We start from the raw sequence: 15,810 nt of genomic DNA on the forward strand, positions 1-15,810 counted from the left end.
TCATAGAATAAGATGGAGTGGAGAGGAAGCACCAGTTAAATGAGAGTTTTCTGTGTTTTCCCGCTGTGGTTTGGCAGACAGCACCTTGAATTGGAATTCAGGAAACACTAGTCTAGCCATGATTAGAAACTGCGATCTTGGGGCACCTGACTGGCTCAGTTGCTGGAACATGATACGAGACTCTTGATCTCAGGGTTGTGAGTTCAAGCACCACGTTGGGTGTAGATCTTACTTTAAAAAAAGAAAAGAAAAGAAAAAAGAAAAGAAAAGGAAAGAAAAGAAAAGAAAAGAAAAGAAAAGAAAAAAATGAAAAGAAAAGAAAAGAAAAGAAAAGAAAAAAGAAAAGAAAAGAAAAGAAAAGAAAAAAGAAAAGAGTTCGTGATCTTTATGTCAGGAGGGCTCATTTGGTTGCAAGTAACAGAGACCGCCAGGGGCCGGCTAAGAAACAGAGGCTTCTTGTCAGGGTGCATGTGGCCTGGGAACTAAGGAAGTATCTAAGGTCTTAGTGTGACTGATCGCTCTCTGTGTCCCCATCTCTCGAAATCCATGCTTCTCTCTGCCAGAAGTTTCCCCTTATCATGTGTGACTGCCCTGTCCCTTACACATTCTCTAGTCCACATCCTGGGGAGATTGGACTGGCTTCTCCAGTCACCACCACCCCATGAGGTCTGGGTCAGTGCAGTGTAACGTCACCTATAAACAAGATATTGCATGAGGCAAACACCATGTGATGGGTCTGAGGCAGCCGGGCACACTGTTTTCCCCTTCTGGCCTCAGTTTACCCATCTATAAAAATTGGGAGCCAAAGCCCAGCCTCTAGTCTCAGTGGTTCTGTGAGCAGGTCAGAGATGCCCTCACTATGCAGTTATTAAGCCAGACTAGGGTTTCTTACCCCCCTTTTCTGGTTTCACTGGTCATGAAGACCCTGTACACATGCAGGGACGGGGGGTCACCTGTGTCTCTTGAGGGGCCGGGTCCTGTGCTGCAGAAGGAACGAGTGTGAGGGTCATACCCGCCTTGGCCCCTTGGTGAAATGAGGAGAGCATCTGAGTCCTCAGGCTGAGTGTCAGTCAGCACCTGTTCACGCTTTCACTCGTTTGCTCACGCACTGTCCCGTGTGCCTACGCGCCCATCCTCTGTCAGCCTCGCCCAGCGTCAGGGACAGACTGCGCAGTAAGGGTATCAGTACTTCACCCGTGTCCTGGCAGTAACTGCTCACTACCCATCGAGGGGTTGGCCTCATTCAGCTGCAGGGTCTGGCTCTCTCATCACACTAGGTGCTGCTGAGGGCAAGCCCACATCTCCAGTGGAGTGTCTCTGTCCCTGTCAGGGTCCTGCCCAAGGGGAGGCCCAGCTCCCCACACCACAGTTCTTACTGGCTTTGAGGTAGTGTCAGGCATAGGGTGACCCACCTGGCTCTGGGGGATCTGGAAACCCCCAGCTCCTCCTCTTTGTGAGAGGCTCGCTTTCTCCAGAGCAGAAACACTTTCCTTCCTCGACCACTGTGTGCCCTTCCCATGGCTCAGGTTGGATCCCAGCACCTTCCACTGGACGGGCAACTCCCTCCTGGTACACGAAGCCTCCTTTGCAAGTGATGGGGGTGGGGAGGGAGGGATGCCCAATGGGAATCCCGGAGCTGGTAAGGATTAGCAAGGGAAGGTGGGCTTCCCCATAGAGACCTGCTCTGGTGGGCATACCGGCTTGCCTCAGTTTCCAACTCTACCCACCTAAGGCCAGCCTGGCTCCTTGCTGCACCCTGCTCCCTAGTCCTGGCTCCCAGTAAGCACCAAGTGGTGTTTGCAGAGTGCCTGGGGTGGGAATATCTGGTAACTGGTTGTAGCCAAGCTCATCACCAGAGCCCAGGGAAACCAACCCAGGGACTTACTCCCTTGAGTAAGGGGCAGCATTAGAAAGAAGACAGAGGAGCACCTGGGTGGCACAGTTGGTTGAGCTTCTGACTCTTGGTTTCCACTCGGGTCATGATCTTAGGGTCATGAGATCAAGCACCGTGTTGGGCTTGTGCTTGGGATTCTCTCTCCTCCTCCCTCTGCCCCTCCCACTTATGCTGTCTCTGTCTCTGTCTCTCTAAAATAAGTAAATAAATCTTGGGGAAAAAAAGAAGAGAGAGAGAGAAGAAAAGAAAAGAAAAAGAAATAAGATAGAAAGAATGACTCAGCAAAACTAGTCAGGGTGGAGTGGCCTCCCTATTTTTCCCACCCATGGGCTCAAGACCTCAGGACTGGCCACTTGGTCAGGAGGCCCTAGGCCTGCAGTGCCAGGGGGCAAAAGAGGTAGCCCTGGCAGGGGAGGGAGCAGAGCCATCACCTCACGTAGAAGTTTCCCTTAGCAGAGGGTCCCCAAGATAGGGGCTGCTCTAGACTTCCTCCTCTTCTGAGCTTGGGAAGGGTCCTGGACTAGTGGTAGCAGGAGAGCTGGACTCGAGGGCTTGGACTGTGTTCTGTTCAGTGACACCTTGTCAGGTTGGGTGCCTCGTGAGCAGAGAATGAGAGAGAGGGAGGCTCTCCCCTGATATGGGGTGGGCAGGGAGGAGGGCCTCTGCGGAGTGGTCCGCTGTTGGTCACCAAAAGCTGTCACCCATAGTGGCCCGTGGCTGGCTGGCTGGGACTTCCCAGTTCTGGGAACCTGCCTCAGCTAGGGCACAGGCCGCAGCCAGGGACTGTGGGCGAGCGGGTACGGGAAGCTGCCCATGGGTGGCTACTTTGGAACTCCTATGGAGAATTCCATGTTAGTCCAAACTGAACTCCTGTCCTGGGCTGGGCTGGGAAACACACGGGCATCATTCGGGCATCTAAGGACAACCACCTGCCCCTGGGCTGGGCCGCTGAGCCCTCTCTGAGGTTGCTGCTTCTTCCCGAGCCCACACGCATTCTTCACCTAGCAACTCTTCGCGCCTGCACCCCTCTTTCCTGTGCCCCAGGGAGAATATAGAGAATGATTGTCTGTCCCTCAGATAAGCCTGGTCACCTTACCCTCCCAGGAACCCTAAGAAGGGAGAAGCCAAGGCTCATGATTCCATTTCTGAGACAGAGAAGATGAAGCCCAGAGAGGAATCCCACCCTCTCTGACAAGCAGTGGCAGGGCTTGTCCCCCGTGGGGGCGGGGCGGGGCAGCCGAACCCGCCCCCACAGCCTGGCGCCCTCCCTGCGGCAGATGACTTCCTGAAGCAGGGCCGGGGCCTGCTGCTGCTCTACAGCATGAAGAACCCCAGCTTCCCTGAGTTCAGCTTCAGCAGCGAGAGCGGCATCATGTGTCTCGACATGCACGCGGACCACCCCTACCTGGTGGTCGTGGGCCACTACGACGGGAACGTGGCCATTTACAACCTCAAGAAGCCCCACTCCCAGCCCTCCTTCCGCAGCTCAGCCAAGTCTGGCAAGCACACGGACCCTGTGTGGCAGGTCAGCCTGGAACCCAGACGGGAGAAGTGGGGGTGGAACCCCTAGAGGAGGGACCTTGGGGAGGACGGGCCACAGGCAAGGGGATGGGGAGGACAGGCACCAGCTTAGAGGCCAAGGAGCTGGGTGTGCGAAGGGGCAGAGAAGGGCAGGAGGTGAGAGTCGGGAGGGGAGGGGTCTGTGGCGCGGAGCTGCTAGCAGGAGGGCCCCTCTCTCTGCGAAGGCTCTCCTAGGTGCAGCGCTCAGGGACTCCTAGCCCTTGGCTGGAAGACTCGAAAGCCTGACGGGCCTCTGCTGTGTCATCAAGGACTCCAGTTCCCTGTGTTTGGGCTTCCTCGACTCCCTGCCAGGACTCTCCCCTGCCATCTGGGCTAGATTTGGGGCAACTCCCAGACACGAGTGGGTGCTGCTAGTGTGTCTGCCCTCTGGGCAGGGCCGTGCTGGGACTCTGTCTTCTCATCTTCCTTAGTCCCCTGCCCTAATAAGAGTCTCCAGGCAGGCTCTGCACCCCTGCCTTCCTGGCCCTGAGCTCCCTGTGTCATGCAGACACCTGCCCTAGGCACTGGCTTTCAGCTCTCAGACAGCTCAGCTCCTTGAGCAGAGGGGGGCCTGTCCAGGCACAGGGGACATGGTGCCCTCTCTTCTTTATCCTTTGCCCAGAGCCAGGGCACAGAGAGGGAGGCACCCCTTCCCATGAGACACCCCCTCCCCACCCCTGCCGGCTCTTTACCAAAGCAGGGACCACAGCTCACAGTCTCAGGAGTTCTCTCCTCTGAAAATCCCACCTTCCCATTCATCGTCTCCAGGCACGCGGAGGTCTCGAGACATGGGGAGGATGTCTGCAGAGACTTTAAAGAACCAAGAGAGGAGAAAAAGACCTGCTTTGGTCAGACTAAACCAGCAGCAGGCCTGCCCTTGCTCTCCCAGCTCAAATAGCCCAGAGCCAAGCACAGAGCATCTCTGATTGGCCTGACCACCCTCCTCAAGCCCAGAAGAGGGCAAGGGGCCAAGGCCAACCATCCGGCTACGCCTCTGCTGTGTTCTCGGAAGCAGATAGCAGGTTGGGGAAAGAACTGGGGCATGCAGAAGACATGCTATCACTTTCATTGGGCGGGTACCAGAGAGACTGGCACCGACCTAGGCAGGGACGGCCTTCTGCTCTCCCACCATCCTGCTGGGGAAACAGGGCTAGTGCCTTTGCAAAACCAAAGACTCAAGAGTTCTTGGCTGGACTCGAGGCTTGTGACAGGGGAGGGGCTGCCTGGCGCTCACTCACTCGCTCCCTGGTTTCCTGACTTCCTGTTCCCTCTTTGCCTCTAGTTCCCTCCCCCTTTCCTCATTCATCTGTCCATTCAGTGAGTCCTCTTTGTGCTCCCCTGGGAGCTGAGGGTGCTTAAGGGCTTGGTCCCTGGGGTTCCCAGTGGGGGGATAAGCACAGCCATGGGCTGAGCAGGACAGGGCAATATGTTAACTCGGAAAGAGGGTTCCTGGGGGCACTGAGGAAGGACCTCGAGATTGTCCAGGGTAAGGAGCAGGGGCAGGGGGCCAGGTCTTCCCAGAGGAAGCAACACGTGAGCTGAATGGTAAGGGATGAGAAAGCACTAGCTAATGACAACTAAATGTAATGTGAGATCCTAGAGCAGAACAAAAGAGGCTATTTGGAGGAAACTAAGAAAATCGAGTGAAGTCTAGATTTTAGTTGAAAAAGAAAATAAGTATGAGTTAGATGAGGAAGGGTACAAAGGGGCATCAGGCAGAGTGGAGTGGCAGCGGGGAGCAGCATTTGGGGCGCAGTGGGAGAGGCAGGGAGGGTGGCGCGGACCGAGGACAACACCAGCACCTGCGTGAGCGCGCTTCTCTAGCAAGGAGGGAGCTTGCGCCTTGTACTCAGGGGCTTCAGATGAAGTGCTAGTACAGAAACCCGATATCTCAGAGGTGGGAATGGGGCTCTGGTGACTCAGCGTCCTGCTTGCTTGAGGGTCCCCTGTTCGCACTCCCCCTGTCCTCCAAGGTACTTTCATAAGGCTCCTAAGAGCTCCCTCCAGCACGGTTTGAAAATGGCTGCAGAACCATCAGAGAGTTTGGGGCAGAGAACAGTCATGCTTTGTCTTGGAGATGTCCTCTCACTGCAGCATGAGCAACTCTGAAGCCCGAGCTACAGCAGGGACAGTGGAGATAGAAATGAGAAGGTAGGGTGAGCACTGCCAAGGTAGTAAAAGCAACAGAAGGCAACTAGACAGCTACGAGATGCTGCCCTGGGACTGTGCCCAGGGGAGCCATGGAATGACTGAGGAGGAGCCGGTTTGGCCAGAAGTGAATACAAGAAGCCAGAGGAACATCTACAATGAAAAGAAGCCAGAGGAGGCCTCCTACAGGCCGTGGGCTGTGTAAGCCTGGAGCTTGGAGGGAAACTGGGCTGGTAAATGGCACGACAGCGACATCAGAGTCTAGGTCCTTCTTAAAAGGACTGTGTCTTGGGAGAGACCAGAGAGGTTATGTTGGATCCCAAATGCCAGGCTGTGGCAGAAGAACTTTATTCTGTTGGCAGCAGGGAGCCATGGAAGGTTTTGGAGCCAGGGAGAGAACTGTCTGTTCAAAGGGGACTAGGTTTCTAGCCCATGGCACAGGCTACTGCCCAAGGGAGCCCATCTGGGTAGCCCAGCCCTGTTCAAGCCCCACTGTGCAGCCTCGAGCAGCAACACTGTGTGTGTGTGTGTGTGTGTGTGTGTGTGTGTGTGTGTGTGTGTTCCGTGCTGTACTGGGGAAGGGAGCAGGGATGGATAGATGAGCAGAGATGGGGGGAGGGGCAGGCAGGTCTGCCCTAATCAGATAAGGCAGAAGAAGGAATTCGTGAAGCAGGCTCCTTACCACCTACTTCCCGGGCACTCATTCATTCTCTGAACCCCACTTACCACCTGCCCACCCACCCCTCCTTACTCCTACCCTCCCACCTCCACCCCAGGAGCACGTGTGTGACTTGTACACACACATACCTGCTCACTTGCAAATACACGCAGCAACCCCCACCGGGCATCAGGCCGCTAAGTGGGGTGTGAACTACAATTTCCATGCGCCGCTGGAGGGTGCTCATTAAACACTTCCCTTTGTAGCTCCCTAGCGCCTCTTACAGCCTGGCCTTTGACACCCCCTGTCCCCTCCCCCCTTTAAAGAGACCATCTTTACAGAGAAGGAGAAGTGGTCCCAGTGTAAGGGCCAGCTCTGACTTATACCGCAGAGGCTCTGTGGTGTTCTAGGCCCCCCAGTGAAAAAAAGAGCCAGTTGCCTAGACAGGCCCAGGCAGGACTGGGCCCGCCCTTCTGTAACTCTGATCAGCCAGGCCTGGGGGTTGGCTGGGGACAGGCGATCCCCTCTCCCCCAACCACACCCCTCAACAGCCATGGTGACAGCTGTGGTCACAGGCAGCGGCAGTGAATTCTGTCCTCCCTCACTGGGCCCCTACTTGTGACAGGGGAAGGGACAGGGTCCCCGCATGGGAGGTCTGGAGGGAGCTGGAGAATGGAAAGCTCTGGGCACCCAGCCCCACCCCAGCTCTCTGGGACAGGACTTGGCCAGGCCTCCACATCTGGCAACAGAAACTTGAGCCTCAAGCATGTCATCTTCATAAGACAACAGCTCTGTCTCCAAAACACTTTCCCATATGTTTGCCTCCAGCCCCGAGAAGATGGGTGGGGCACGATTATTAACCCCGAGTTGCAGATAGAGAAAGGCAGCTCAAATCTGAGCTTGGGAGCAAGATTCTGGGAGCAGGAGCTAGTGGTGACGTGAAGGAGGTCCTAGAGAAAGGTCAACCTGGAAGAAGAGGGCACCCCGCCCCAAGCAAGCAGGAAAAAGCCCCCCGCTGAACCTTGGCACCCCAGTTCCTAGGATGAGGGTCATAATGAGGATACTCGCTAACATTTATTGCACCTTTAAAGATTTTATTTTTTTATTTATTTGACGGAGAGATAGAGACAGCCAGTGAGAGAGGGAACACAGCAGGGGAATGGGAGAGGAAGAAGCAGGCTCCCAGCAGAGAAGCCTGATGCGGGGCTCGATCCCAAAATGCCGGGATCACGCCCTGAGCCAAAGGCAGACGCTTAACGACTGAGCCACCCAGGCGCCCCTATTGCACCTTTAATAGTTGCAATGTCTCATTTAACCCTTACAACAAACCCGTGCTATTATGGTTCCCGTTTTAGAAGTGAGGAAACTAGTTGATGGGCCCTGTTCTTTCCAGGCCTGTCTACATAAGGAGGATGAGCCCAGAGACTCCACCTGCCCCCTACAACTGGCTCCTGGAACCCAACCCAGGGAGGAATTTGGCACCTCCCACTGCCAAGCCAGTGGTGTAGGCCAGTGTTGGCACGGATACTCCAGGATGGTCGGGGAGAGAGGGATGAGAGAGACAGAGATGGGTGGAAGGAAAGAGGAAGGGCCAACTGTGGGACTGGAAAATGGGCTCCCAGAACTTGCTTCTGAAGCTCACATGGGTTCTTGAGGGAGCCCTGCTCAGCTCCCAGCCCTAACTCAACACCCTGGTAGCGTCCCACAGCTCACAGGCTGGGATGTTTCAGGTCAGGTGGCAGAAGGATGACATGGACAACAACCTCAACTTCTTCTCTGTGTCATCTGACGGCAGGATTGTGTCTTGGACGCTCTTGAAGGTGCCTGGTTCCCGGAAAGGGTCATATGGGGTGGAGATGGGGGATGGGGGGAGCTGAAGGGCACAGACAGCCTTCAGCCCTGCTGCTGCAGCCCCACCCATGTATCCTCCCCCCTCCCTTCTGGCCACAGAGCGAGCTGGTCCACACAGATGTCATCAAGCTGAAGGCGGAGGGCATCGCCACGGATGGTCCCGCTGGGCTGCAGCTACACACAGCGGGTAGGAACCCCAGCCGGCTCACCTCCACACCTGACCACTTCACTCGGGCCCCCTGAGGGTCAGAGACCGTGGCCATCTCCTTTTAGCAAGCACTCCCTCCTCCACTTGTGCTGGACAGAAGCCTGGACAGGAGGTAATGGGAAAGCCTGGCCCTGCCGTCCCTGTCCCGGAGCTTGGCTGTTTGCAGACCCTCCCTGTTCATGCAGATCCCATCCCTGTTTGCAGACCCTTGTTCCTGTTTATGCAGATCAGGCGCTGTTATGCAGATCCAGTCCTGTTTATGCAGATCAGGCCCCTGTTTACCCAGATCCTGTCCCTGTTTACTCAATTCCTACCCTGTTTATGCAGAGTATATCCCTGTTTGCATAGACCATGTCCCTGTTTGCAGACCCTATCCCTGTTTACCCTGACCCTGACCCTGTTTAAATCAATCCCTGCCTTGTTTACCCAGGCCCCATTCCTGTCTGCAGAAGCCCTCTCCGTTTGCAGAGTCCCAACTGCCTGGGACAGGCAGCAGGCCTGACGGCCGGTTTCTGTTTGTCTGCCTGGCCCGAGCTCCTGCAGGAGACAGGGCTCAGGCTGTCACAGGGGCCTGCTGGGCAGAGTTGGTGCTGGGAGCCTCCCTCCCAGCACAGGCCTAAAGCTGCTCTACCTCTTCTCCCAAGGCTGCGGCACGGCCTTTGACTTCCACAAAGAGATCGACTATCTGTTCCTAGTGGGCACAGAGGAGGGAAAAATCTACAAGGTGAGGCAGCGCTGCCCGGTGCCAGCTTCTTATGGGCCGTCTAGACCCGAGAACCATGGGAATTTATCCTTCTCAACAGACCCCGTTCTGACAGATCTCAGGGTTAATCAGTTCTAGAAAGCTTCTTGGGAGAAGTTACTGTATTCTTGACTTGCTTGCGTGGCAGGAAGAAGGGATGACTGCAGAAAAGGGGATGAAAATCTAGAGGTTGACTTTAGCCCAGCCTGGTGGTATCTTTCCCTCTGGGCCCTCCCTCCCTTCCTAGGAGTAGAAGAAGCAGATGTGGGAGTGGGGGTTGGGGAGTGTTGGAACATCTAAGAAGACTTCCTGGAGGAAATCTGAACTTGAGCTGAGCTCTGAAGGCCGGGTAACAAGAAAATTTCTCTCTGAATCTTGGGTGTGTTCCAGCCGGTGGGAGGGAACTTCGTGGCCAGTTTCTGCAAGGTCTCAGTGTCAGTAGGTGAACATCCTTCTGAACCTCCCTCCGTCCAGAAATAGCTCTGCTGCAAGCTTTTCTTAGGCTCAGAGACTCAGAATGTTAATTACCAGCAGCCTCCCAGGAGCCCCTGAGGCCCAGCAGGAACTGGTCTGAATGCAAAAGAGGTCCCCAACCCCCTCTACACCCATCCCAAAGGCAGCGCGGGAGAGGCAGGAGGGAGGAGACTAGTCAGTCACACTGTCTCCTGGAGGGAGAGGAGGGGCATGCTGGTCTGGGCAAGAAATCCGATGGGAAATCATGAGATTGGGACTTGCTCCTGGCTCTGCGCCTACTCTTACCTGGGCAAGGTGGGATGCTTATCACTATTGCAAGGATTTTGTCGGTGGGCTGTGAGTGGACCCAGGGCTCTGTCTGTCTGCCCATAGGCTTTGGCCTGGACACAGGCTAGGCCACACCTCACCCAGGGCCCCCAGACCTGCTCTGCCTTGACTCAGGGAGAGAAGCCCTTCTCTACTTGGCCTGGAATCCTCTGCGCAGACTATAGCACTGTCTCTCACCCTCCAGGAAAACTCCCCAACCCAGTCTCTGGTTGTGTTGAGGGCACAGAGAAGAGCAGCCAGCAGCTGGGGCTTGGCCCCAGCTCAGCTGTGACAATGATGTGGGGACAGAAGAGGTGTCTTAGGTTCTGACTCTCCAGGGCCCCCAGGGAAGTAATGGCTGCTGATGTCTCTCTCATTCCTGATCCTGATCCCCCCACTGCCCTCACCCTCGCCCCAGTGCTCTAAATCCTACTCCAGCAAATTCCTTGACACCTATGATGCCCACAACATGGCAGTGGACGCTGTGTCCTGGAACCCGTACCACACCAAGGTCTTCATGTCCTGCAGCTCCGACTGGACTGTGAAGATCTGGGACCATACCATCAAGTGAGAGAGATGTGCCCTCCCTCGGACCCTGCCCTGGGCTGGGGCCTGTGGGGCTCTAGCACTGCGAGCCCTCTGTATGGTGAACTTTCCACCCCTCCACCACTGCAGGACCCCGATGTTCATCTATGATCTGAATTCAGCTGTGGGAGATGTGGCCTGGGCACCATACTCTTCTACGGTGTTTGCGGCAGTCACCACCAACGGGAAGGTGAGTGCCCCCTTGGGACCCTCTACAAGAGATAGGATGAAGCATCTTAGGGTCTTCCTCCTAGAGAGCCCATGTAGTGCCTTAATCAGGTAGGGGAAGGGGAGACATAAGGACTCTGTATTCTCAAGGGCTAGGCCATCCAGGGCCCTGTCAAAAGAGGAATCATTCATCCCATGAGGCCTCAAGGAGAGAATGGGGCTGTTCATCTCGAAGGACAGAACACTCTGGGGGATGATACCGTGAGGAGCAGTTATCTTCTCTGACAGCCCTGGGGAGGGAGCTACAGGATGGCAGGGGCCAGCTTGATGTAAGGAAAAACTTCTGAGCCAGAGTTTATCTGTGATTGAAATAATGTCTAAAAGGTGCAAGGTCCCCATGCCTGGGAAATGTGCAAGCGGAGTCTGAGGAAGGAAGATGGGAGGGGTCTGTGCAACACTGAGAATTGGTAAAAACTCAGAAACCAATATTTTTTTAAGAAATTCTTGGGTGTAAATCCATTTTTCCTTATGGCCTTTGATATAACCTGAGAGGCACCCACTCAAGGAAAGATGGCAGTTGAAGGCATCACCCTAAAGTCAATCAGTCACCTATTTGCCAAACAGATGTTTACTAAGGGCCAACTATGGTGTCCAGCACCAGGACAGGGCCTGGCGATTCGGGTCCCTGCAGTTATAGAGCTCACATTCTTGTGAAGGGAAAGGGACACAGAGCAAACACAAAATTAGCATTAAGTGCTAGGCAGAGATGAACAGAGGAATAAGTGTGTACACAGTGTTCATAGCAGCATTATTCATAATAGCCCAAAAGTGGAACAACCCAAATGTCCATCAACTGATGAATGGATAAACAAAATATGGTATAGCCAAAAGGATTATGATCCAGCAGTAACAAGGAATGAAGTACTGGATACATGCTGCATCACAGATGAACTTGAAAACATGCTAGCGTGAGAAGTCGGTTACAAAAGACCACACACTGTATGATTCCATTTGTATGTGTCTAGAATAGGCAAAACTACAGAGACAGAGAGTAGATTTGTGGTTGCTTCGGGCTGGGGGTGTGGGAGAACATGGGAAGTGACTGTTAATGGTACAAGGGTTCTTTTGGGGTGATGAAAATGTTCTAAAATTGGTTGTGGTGATGGTTGCATAACTATGAATATACCAAAAACCAAGAATTGTATACTTTAAGTGGGTAAATGTTTTTATATGTGAATTATATCTCAATAAAGCTATTATCTTTTTTAAAAGAGAGAGAAAAGGAGTGATGTAACAGAAAGGGACGGGTGGTCAAGGAAAGCTTCTTCAAGAGGTGGCATCCAAGCTGAGAGCTGAATGACAAGAGCTAGCCAGGTGAAGACGAGGAAAGGCATTCCAGACAGAGGGGAAAGCTAGTGCAAATGCCCTGAGGTGAGAATGAGCTTGAAGGGGTTTCAGAGACAAGCAGGCAAGTGTGCCTGGGTCTAGGAAGCAAAGGGGAGAGCGCAGGAAGTGAGAGTGGAGCAATCTGGAGTGAGGAATCTGGATTTTATGTACACTGCCAAGGGAAACTACTGGAAGATTTTAGATCGTTTAAGCTGAGGCTAGTGGCTGCATGGAGGATGGATGGTAGAGGGGCAAGCGTGGAAGAGGAGAGACGGGTCAGGACAGTGCCACGGTTGTCCAGGCAAGAGTTACTAATGGTTTGGACTCAAGGAATGGTAAAAATAAGATTAAACATTTGTCTAAGCACCTTGCATATATTAACTGCTATAACCCCTGGCTCTGCCACTTACTGGCAAGTTACCCTTAAGAGGCCTATATCCTCATTTATAAAACAGGGATAATAACAGAACCTACCTTATAGAAGGTCTGTGAGGATTATTAGGTGAAACAACTATGTAACATGCTTGCCCAGAGTCTAGGCCATAGTAAGTGTTCAATAAATGGTAGCTGCTAGTATTGTTAATTCTTCATAGACTTACATGTTCTCCTGAGCTTTTTATGCTCGTTCCCTCAACCACAGGAAAAACATGATCGGAGACACAAATCCCCTCTCCCACTGCCTCCAGCTCCAGCATGCTGGGCTTCTGTTGCGTTTCCCCAGAAAGCCCATGTGCTGATTCTTCTGAGGTGGAGGACAGGGGCCCCCTTATGCTTGAGTGTGCTGACACCCACCTCTCCACAGACCCATGTGTTTGACTTGTCCATCAACAAGTATGAGGCCATCTGCAACCAGCCCGTGGTGGCCAGAAAGAAGAACAAGATCACCCACGTGCAGTTCAATCCTATCCACCCCATCATCATTGTGGGTGATGACCGTGGGCACGTCATTTGCCTCAAGCTCTCACCCAACTTGCGCAAGATGCCGAAGGTACAGGCTTGGGTAGCTTGGGCTGCTGTAAGGAGTAAAGTCTCCAAGATGGTGGGGGTTGAGAGAAAGGGGAGGAGTCAGGGGGTGGCCCCCAGCTTTCTAGCTAGGGAAACCCAGGGTCAGGGTGGGGTCATTGCCCAAATACGGAGCACAGGAGAAGTGGGTTTGTGGAGGGACAACGCGGTCAGTTTTGCCATGCTGAAACTCAGTTACCTGTGGGGCTTCCGGGTGGAGACATCCGGTAAGCAGGCGACAGTATGGGTCCAAAGGCTGGAGGAGCACGTAGACATCATTGGCTTATTTGGTGTAGACCAGGTTATCCGGGAAGGGGGCTTGGGGCTTAGTCACTGCTTCACTGGCTGGACTTACACAGGCCTCTGCTCCAGTGGTCCCTGAGCTGGGAGCTGTGGGTCCACACAGGGAAGAATGTGAAAAGGAAAAGAGGGTAACTACATCAGCAGCTGGCAGTCCTCCTTGTGAGCTCTGGCTCCTTTCTGGGATTTGTGCTGATCTGGAGACCCTACCCAGAGCCCAAGGCCCTGAAAACAGGCTATGGAGCCCAGAGCCAGCACCTCAAAATCCGAAGAGCCCGGATTCAGACCTGAGCATCCAGGCCTTCAAATCCAGAGCCCAGTCCTGCCCATTTAGGTGCTAAGAGAAGATACAGAATTTGCTTTCTGCCAGGTTCTGGGCCAGGATCAGGGCTGGGCCAGGGCTGGGCCAAGTTGCCCTGATGAATATACTTGGTTGCAATATAAGGCATTTATTTGCCGTTTGAGGCAAGGGCAGGGCCCTATCGCTTTCAACTACTGATACCTGCCCCCCTACACCCTTACCAAAGCAGGGGTCACCGCAACGTCCCTCTGGTACCTGCCTGGTCTATTCCCTACCGTGACCAGAGACAAGGGCTGGGAATTTGGCCGGGCCTGTAATTGTAGCCAGCTGGGGGAGGGGGTGGACTTGGCTATAAATACTCAGAAGGCTGCTAAGCGCCTGCAGCTGTGGCCTAGAGGCTGTGGTGGGCTGGGGGGGGGGGGGATGGGAAGGGATGAGGGGGTGGGGTCGGGCATGGTCTGAAGCTCTTTGCTGAGCCCAGCTAGTTGGTCTTAAGGAGGGGGAAGGAGACAGTACAATTTGTGGAACAGATGAAATCTGCTCATAATTTAGGAAGGAGACCCAGGCTTGAGCTGGCAGAACTGGACAGCCCAGTGGGAGGGACGGTGGTTACCCTTTGGGGCAAGGGTATGGCCATCACACCTGGAGGGTAGTAGATCTGGGTGGGGGCCTGCCCTGCCCACTCTGACCCAGGGAGGCAAGGATCTCCCACGGTCCCAACTCCTCTCTGAGCAAGCGTCAGCCATGGCTAAGAGAGCTGGGCTCTGTGTATCTGTATCTGGGGAACTTTATCTCTGAAGACCTGAGTGTATGGGTACCTGGGGAGCCGAGGACCTGAGCAGGAGACAGCTGGGGGCTAATGCTTTGGTGGATTGGAGGTTCCTGTGAAATTGTCATCTGATCTTATCAGTAGCCAAGTGACTTGTGCAAAAGGAAATCCTCTGGGCATCCCTACTGCCTCTCCTCTTTGGGCTGCAGTCTCCCTGCCCTTTCCAGGAGGGTTTGGCCACAGAGGCCCAACTTCCTGACCTGGGAAGCTTCCTCTAATTGGTGTCAGAGCACAGCTTGTCAAAGGTCAAAGACTATCTTTCCCTCACTACAGTATAGATGGGAAACTGAGCCCAGGAAGGCAAGGGACTTGCCCAAAGTCATATAGGGAGTTAATGACAAAGCTGGAACTGTAAGCCAGGTCCCATAACTCCCAGGGGATAGGGTGAGGCCAAGAAGAGAACACTAACTGGATTTGGAAAGGAGAGTAGTTAAAGGAAAAGATGTCTTTGTCCTCTGCCTAGAGAGTGTAGGAGTGAGTTGGGTGGTGACAAAGGCACTGGGCCACAAGGGGAAGGGGAGACAGGTTTGAGAGCAGTTGCAGTGGTCACACCAGGAGGAAATCTGAGCTCTGCATGGTGTCAGCAGCCAGGATGGGGCCAGGAAGGGCCCTGCTGGCCATGCACTCCCTCCTCTCCTCGCAGCCCAGGCCAGACCCGGGCTGGGCCCTCAGCAGGCAAGGCTGGAGCAGGTGCCAGCAAGCAGTGGGCACAGGTGGCTGAGAGGGCGGGGGAGAGGGGGCTCTGGAGCAGAGGGAAGGCAGGAAATGGCAGCTGCCCCAGCCTAGCCCACACCCTGCTGCCTGGACAGAAGGGAGGATGGGACTGGTGCTGGTCTGCCATGGAGCTCTTCGGGCCTGTGAGTGACATATACCCCAGTGTCCCAGTTCTCTTTTTCTCAGGGCATTAAAGTGCCCTGTAGGCTGGGGTGAGGGCTCATAAATTTAGGATCTGCTCTTCTAAGGGACGGTCCCAGCTAAGAACATCCGGAATCACATGGGACATCTCATCTGCCCTCCTGGGTCTCTTGACACCCTCCTCCACCCTGGGTATGTCTGAAACAGCAGGCCTGGCCCCAAATGTCACTCACTCCCAACCTGACCTAAAAGTTTTGGTACTAGGTGAGGGCACCTGTGGCTTTGTCCACACCTCTCTCCGTCCGCAAACACACACCTCTTAGCTCCTTGTTGGGACTCAGCCAGGACCCCTCCTGTGGGAAGGGTGGTCCCAACAGTCAGAGGCCTTACCTCTCCCCAGAGCTACAGTTCTCCTAGCCTGAAAGGCTAGTTCCTCTGAGGGTTAGCACGTAGATACCTCCTGCCACTCCTCCCAGCATCAAGACCGTTTGTTGATCTGAGATTCAGAGCCAGACTGGATGCTTCTCAGAGGCCCTAGCTGGG

General features: G+C 54.3%; 1 protein-coding gene across 1 annotated transcript in view; it reads left to right on the top strand.

Moving 5' to 3' along the window:
* DNAI1 (dynein axonemal intermediate chain 1) overlaps positions 1–15,810 on the top strand; it is a 58,400-nt gene that overhangs the window by 42,088 nt on the left and 502 nt on the right. The window contains exons 13-19 of the mRNA XM_057313528.1: positions 3,172–3,419; positions 7,991–8,080; positions 8,211–8,298; positions 8,964–9,043; positions 10,260–10,408; positions 10,517–10,616; positions 12,783–12,968. Of these exons, the coding sequence (XP_057169511.1) occupies positions 3,172–3,419; positions 7,991–8,080; positions 8,211–8,298; positions 8,964–9,043; positions 10,260–10,408; positions 10,517–10,616; positions 12,783–12,968 (941 nt within the window). The remainder of the gene's footprint in view (positions 1–3,171; positions 3,420–7,990; positions 8,081–8,210; positions 8,299–8,963; positions 9,044–10,259; positions 10,409–10,516; positions 10,617–12,782; positions 12,969–15,810) is intronic.

The sequence above is a fragment of the Ursus arctos genome, unplaced genomic scaffold, assembly GCF_023065955.2.
Source record: "Ursus arctos isolate Adak ecotype North America unplaced genomic scaffold, UrsArc2.0 scaffold_18, whole genome shotgun sequence".
Taxonomy (NCBI): domain Eukaryota; kingdom Metazoa; phylum Chordata; class Mammalia; order Carnivora; family Ursidae; genus Ursus; species Ursus arctos.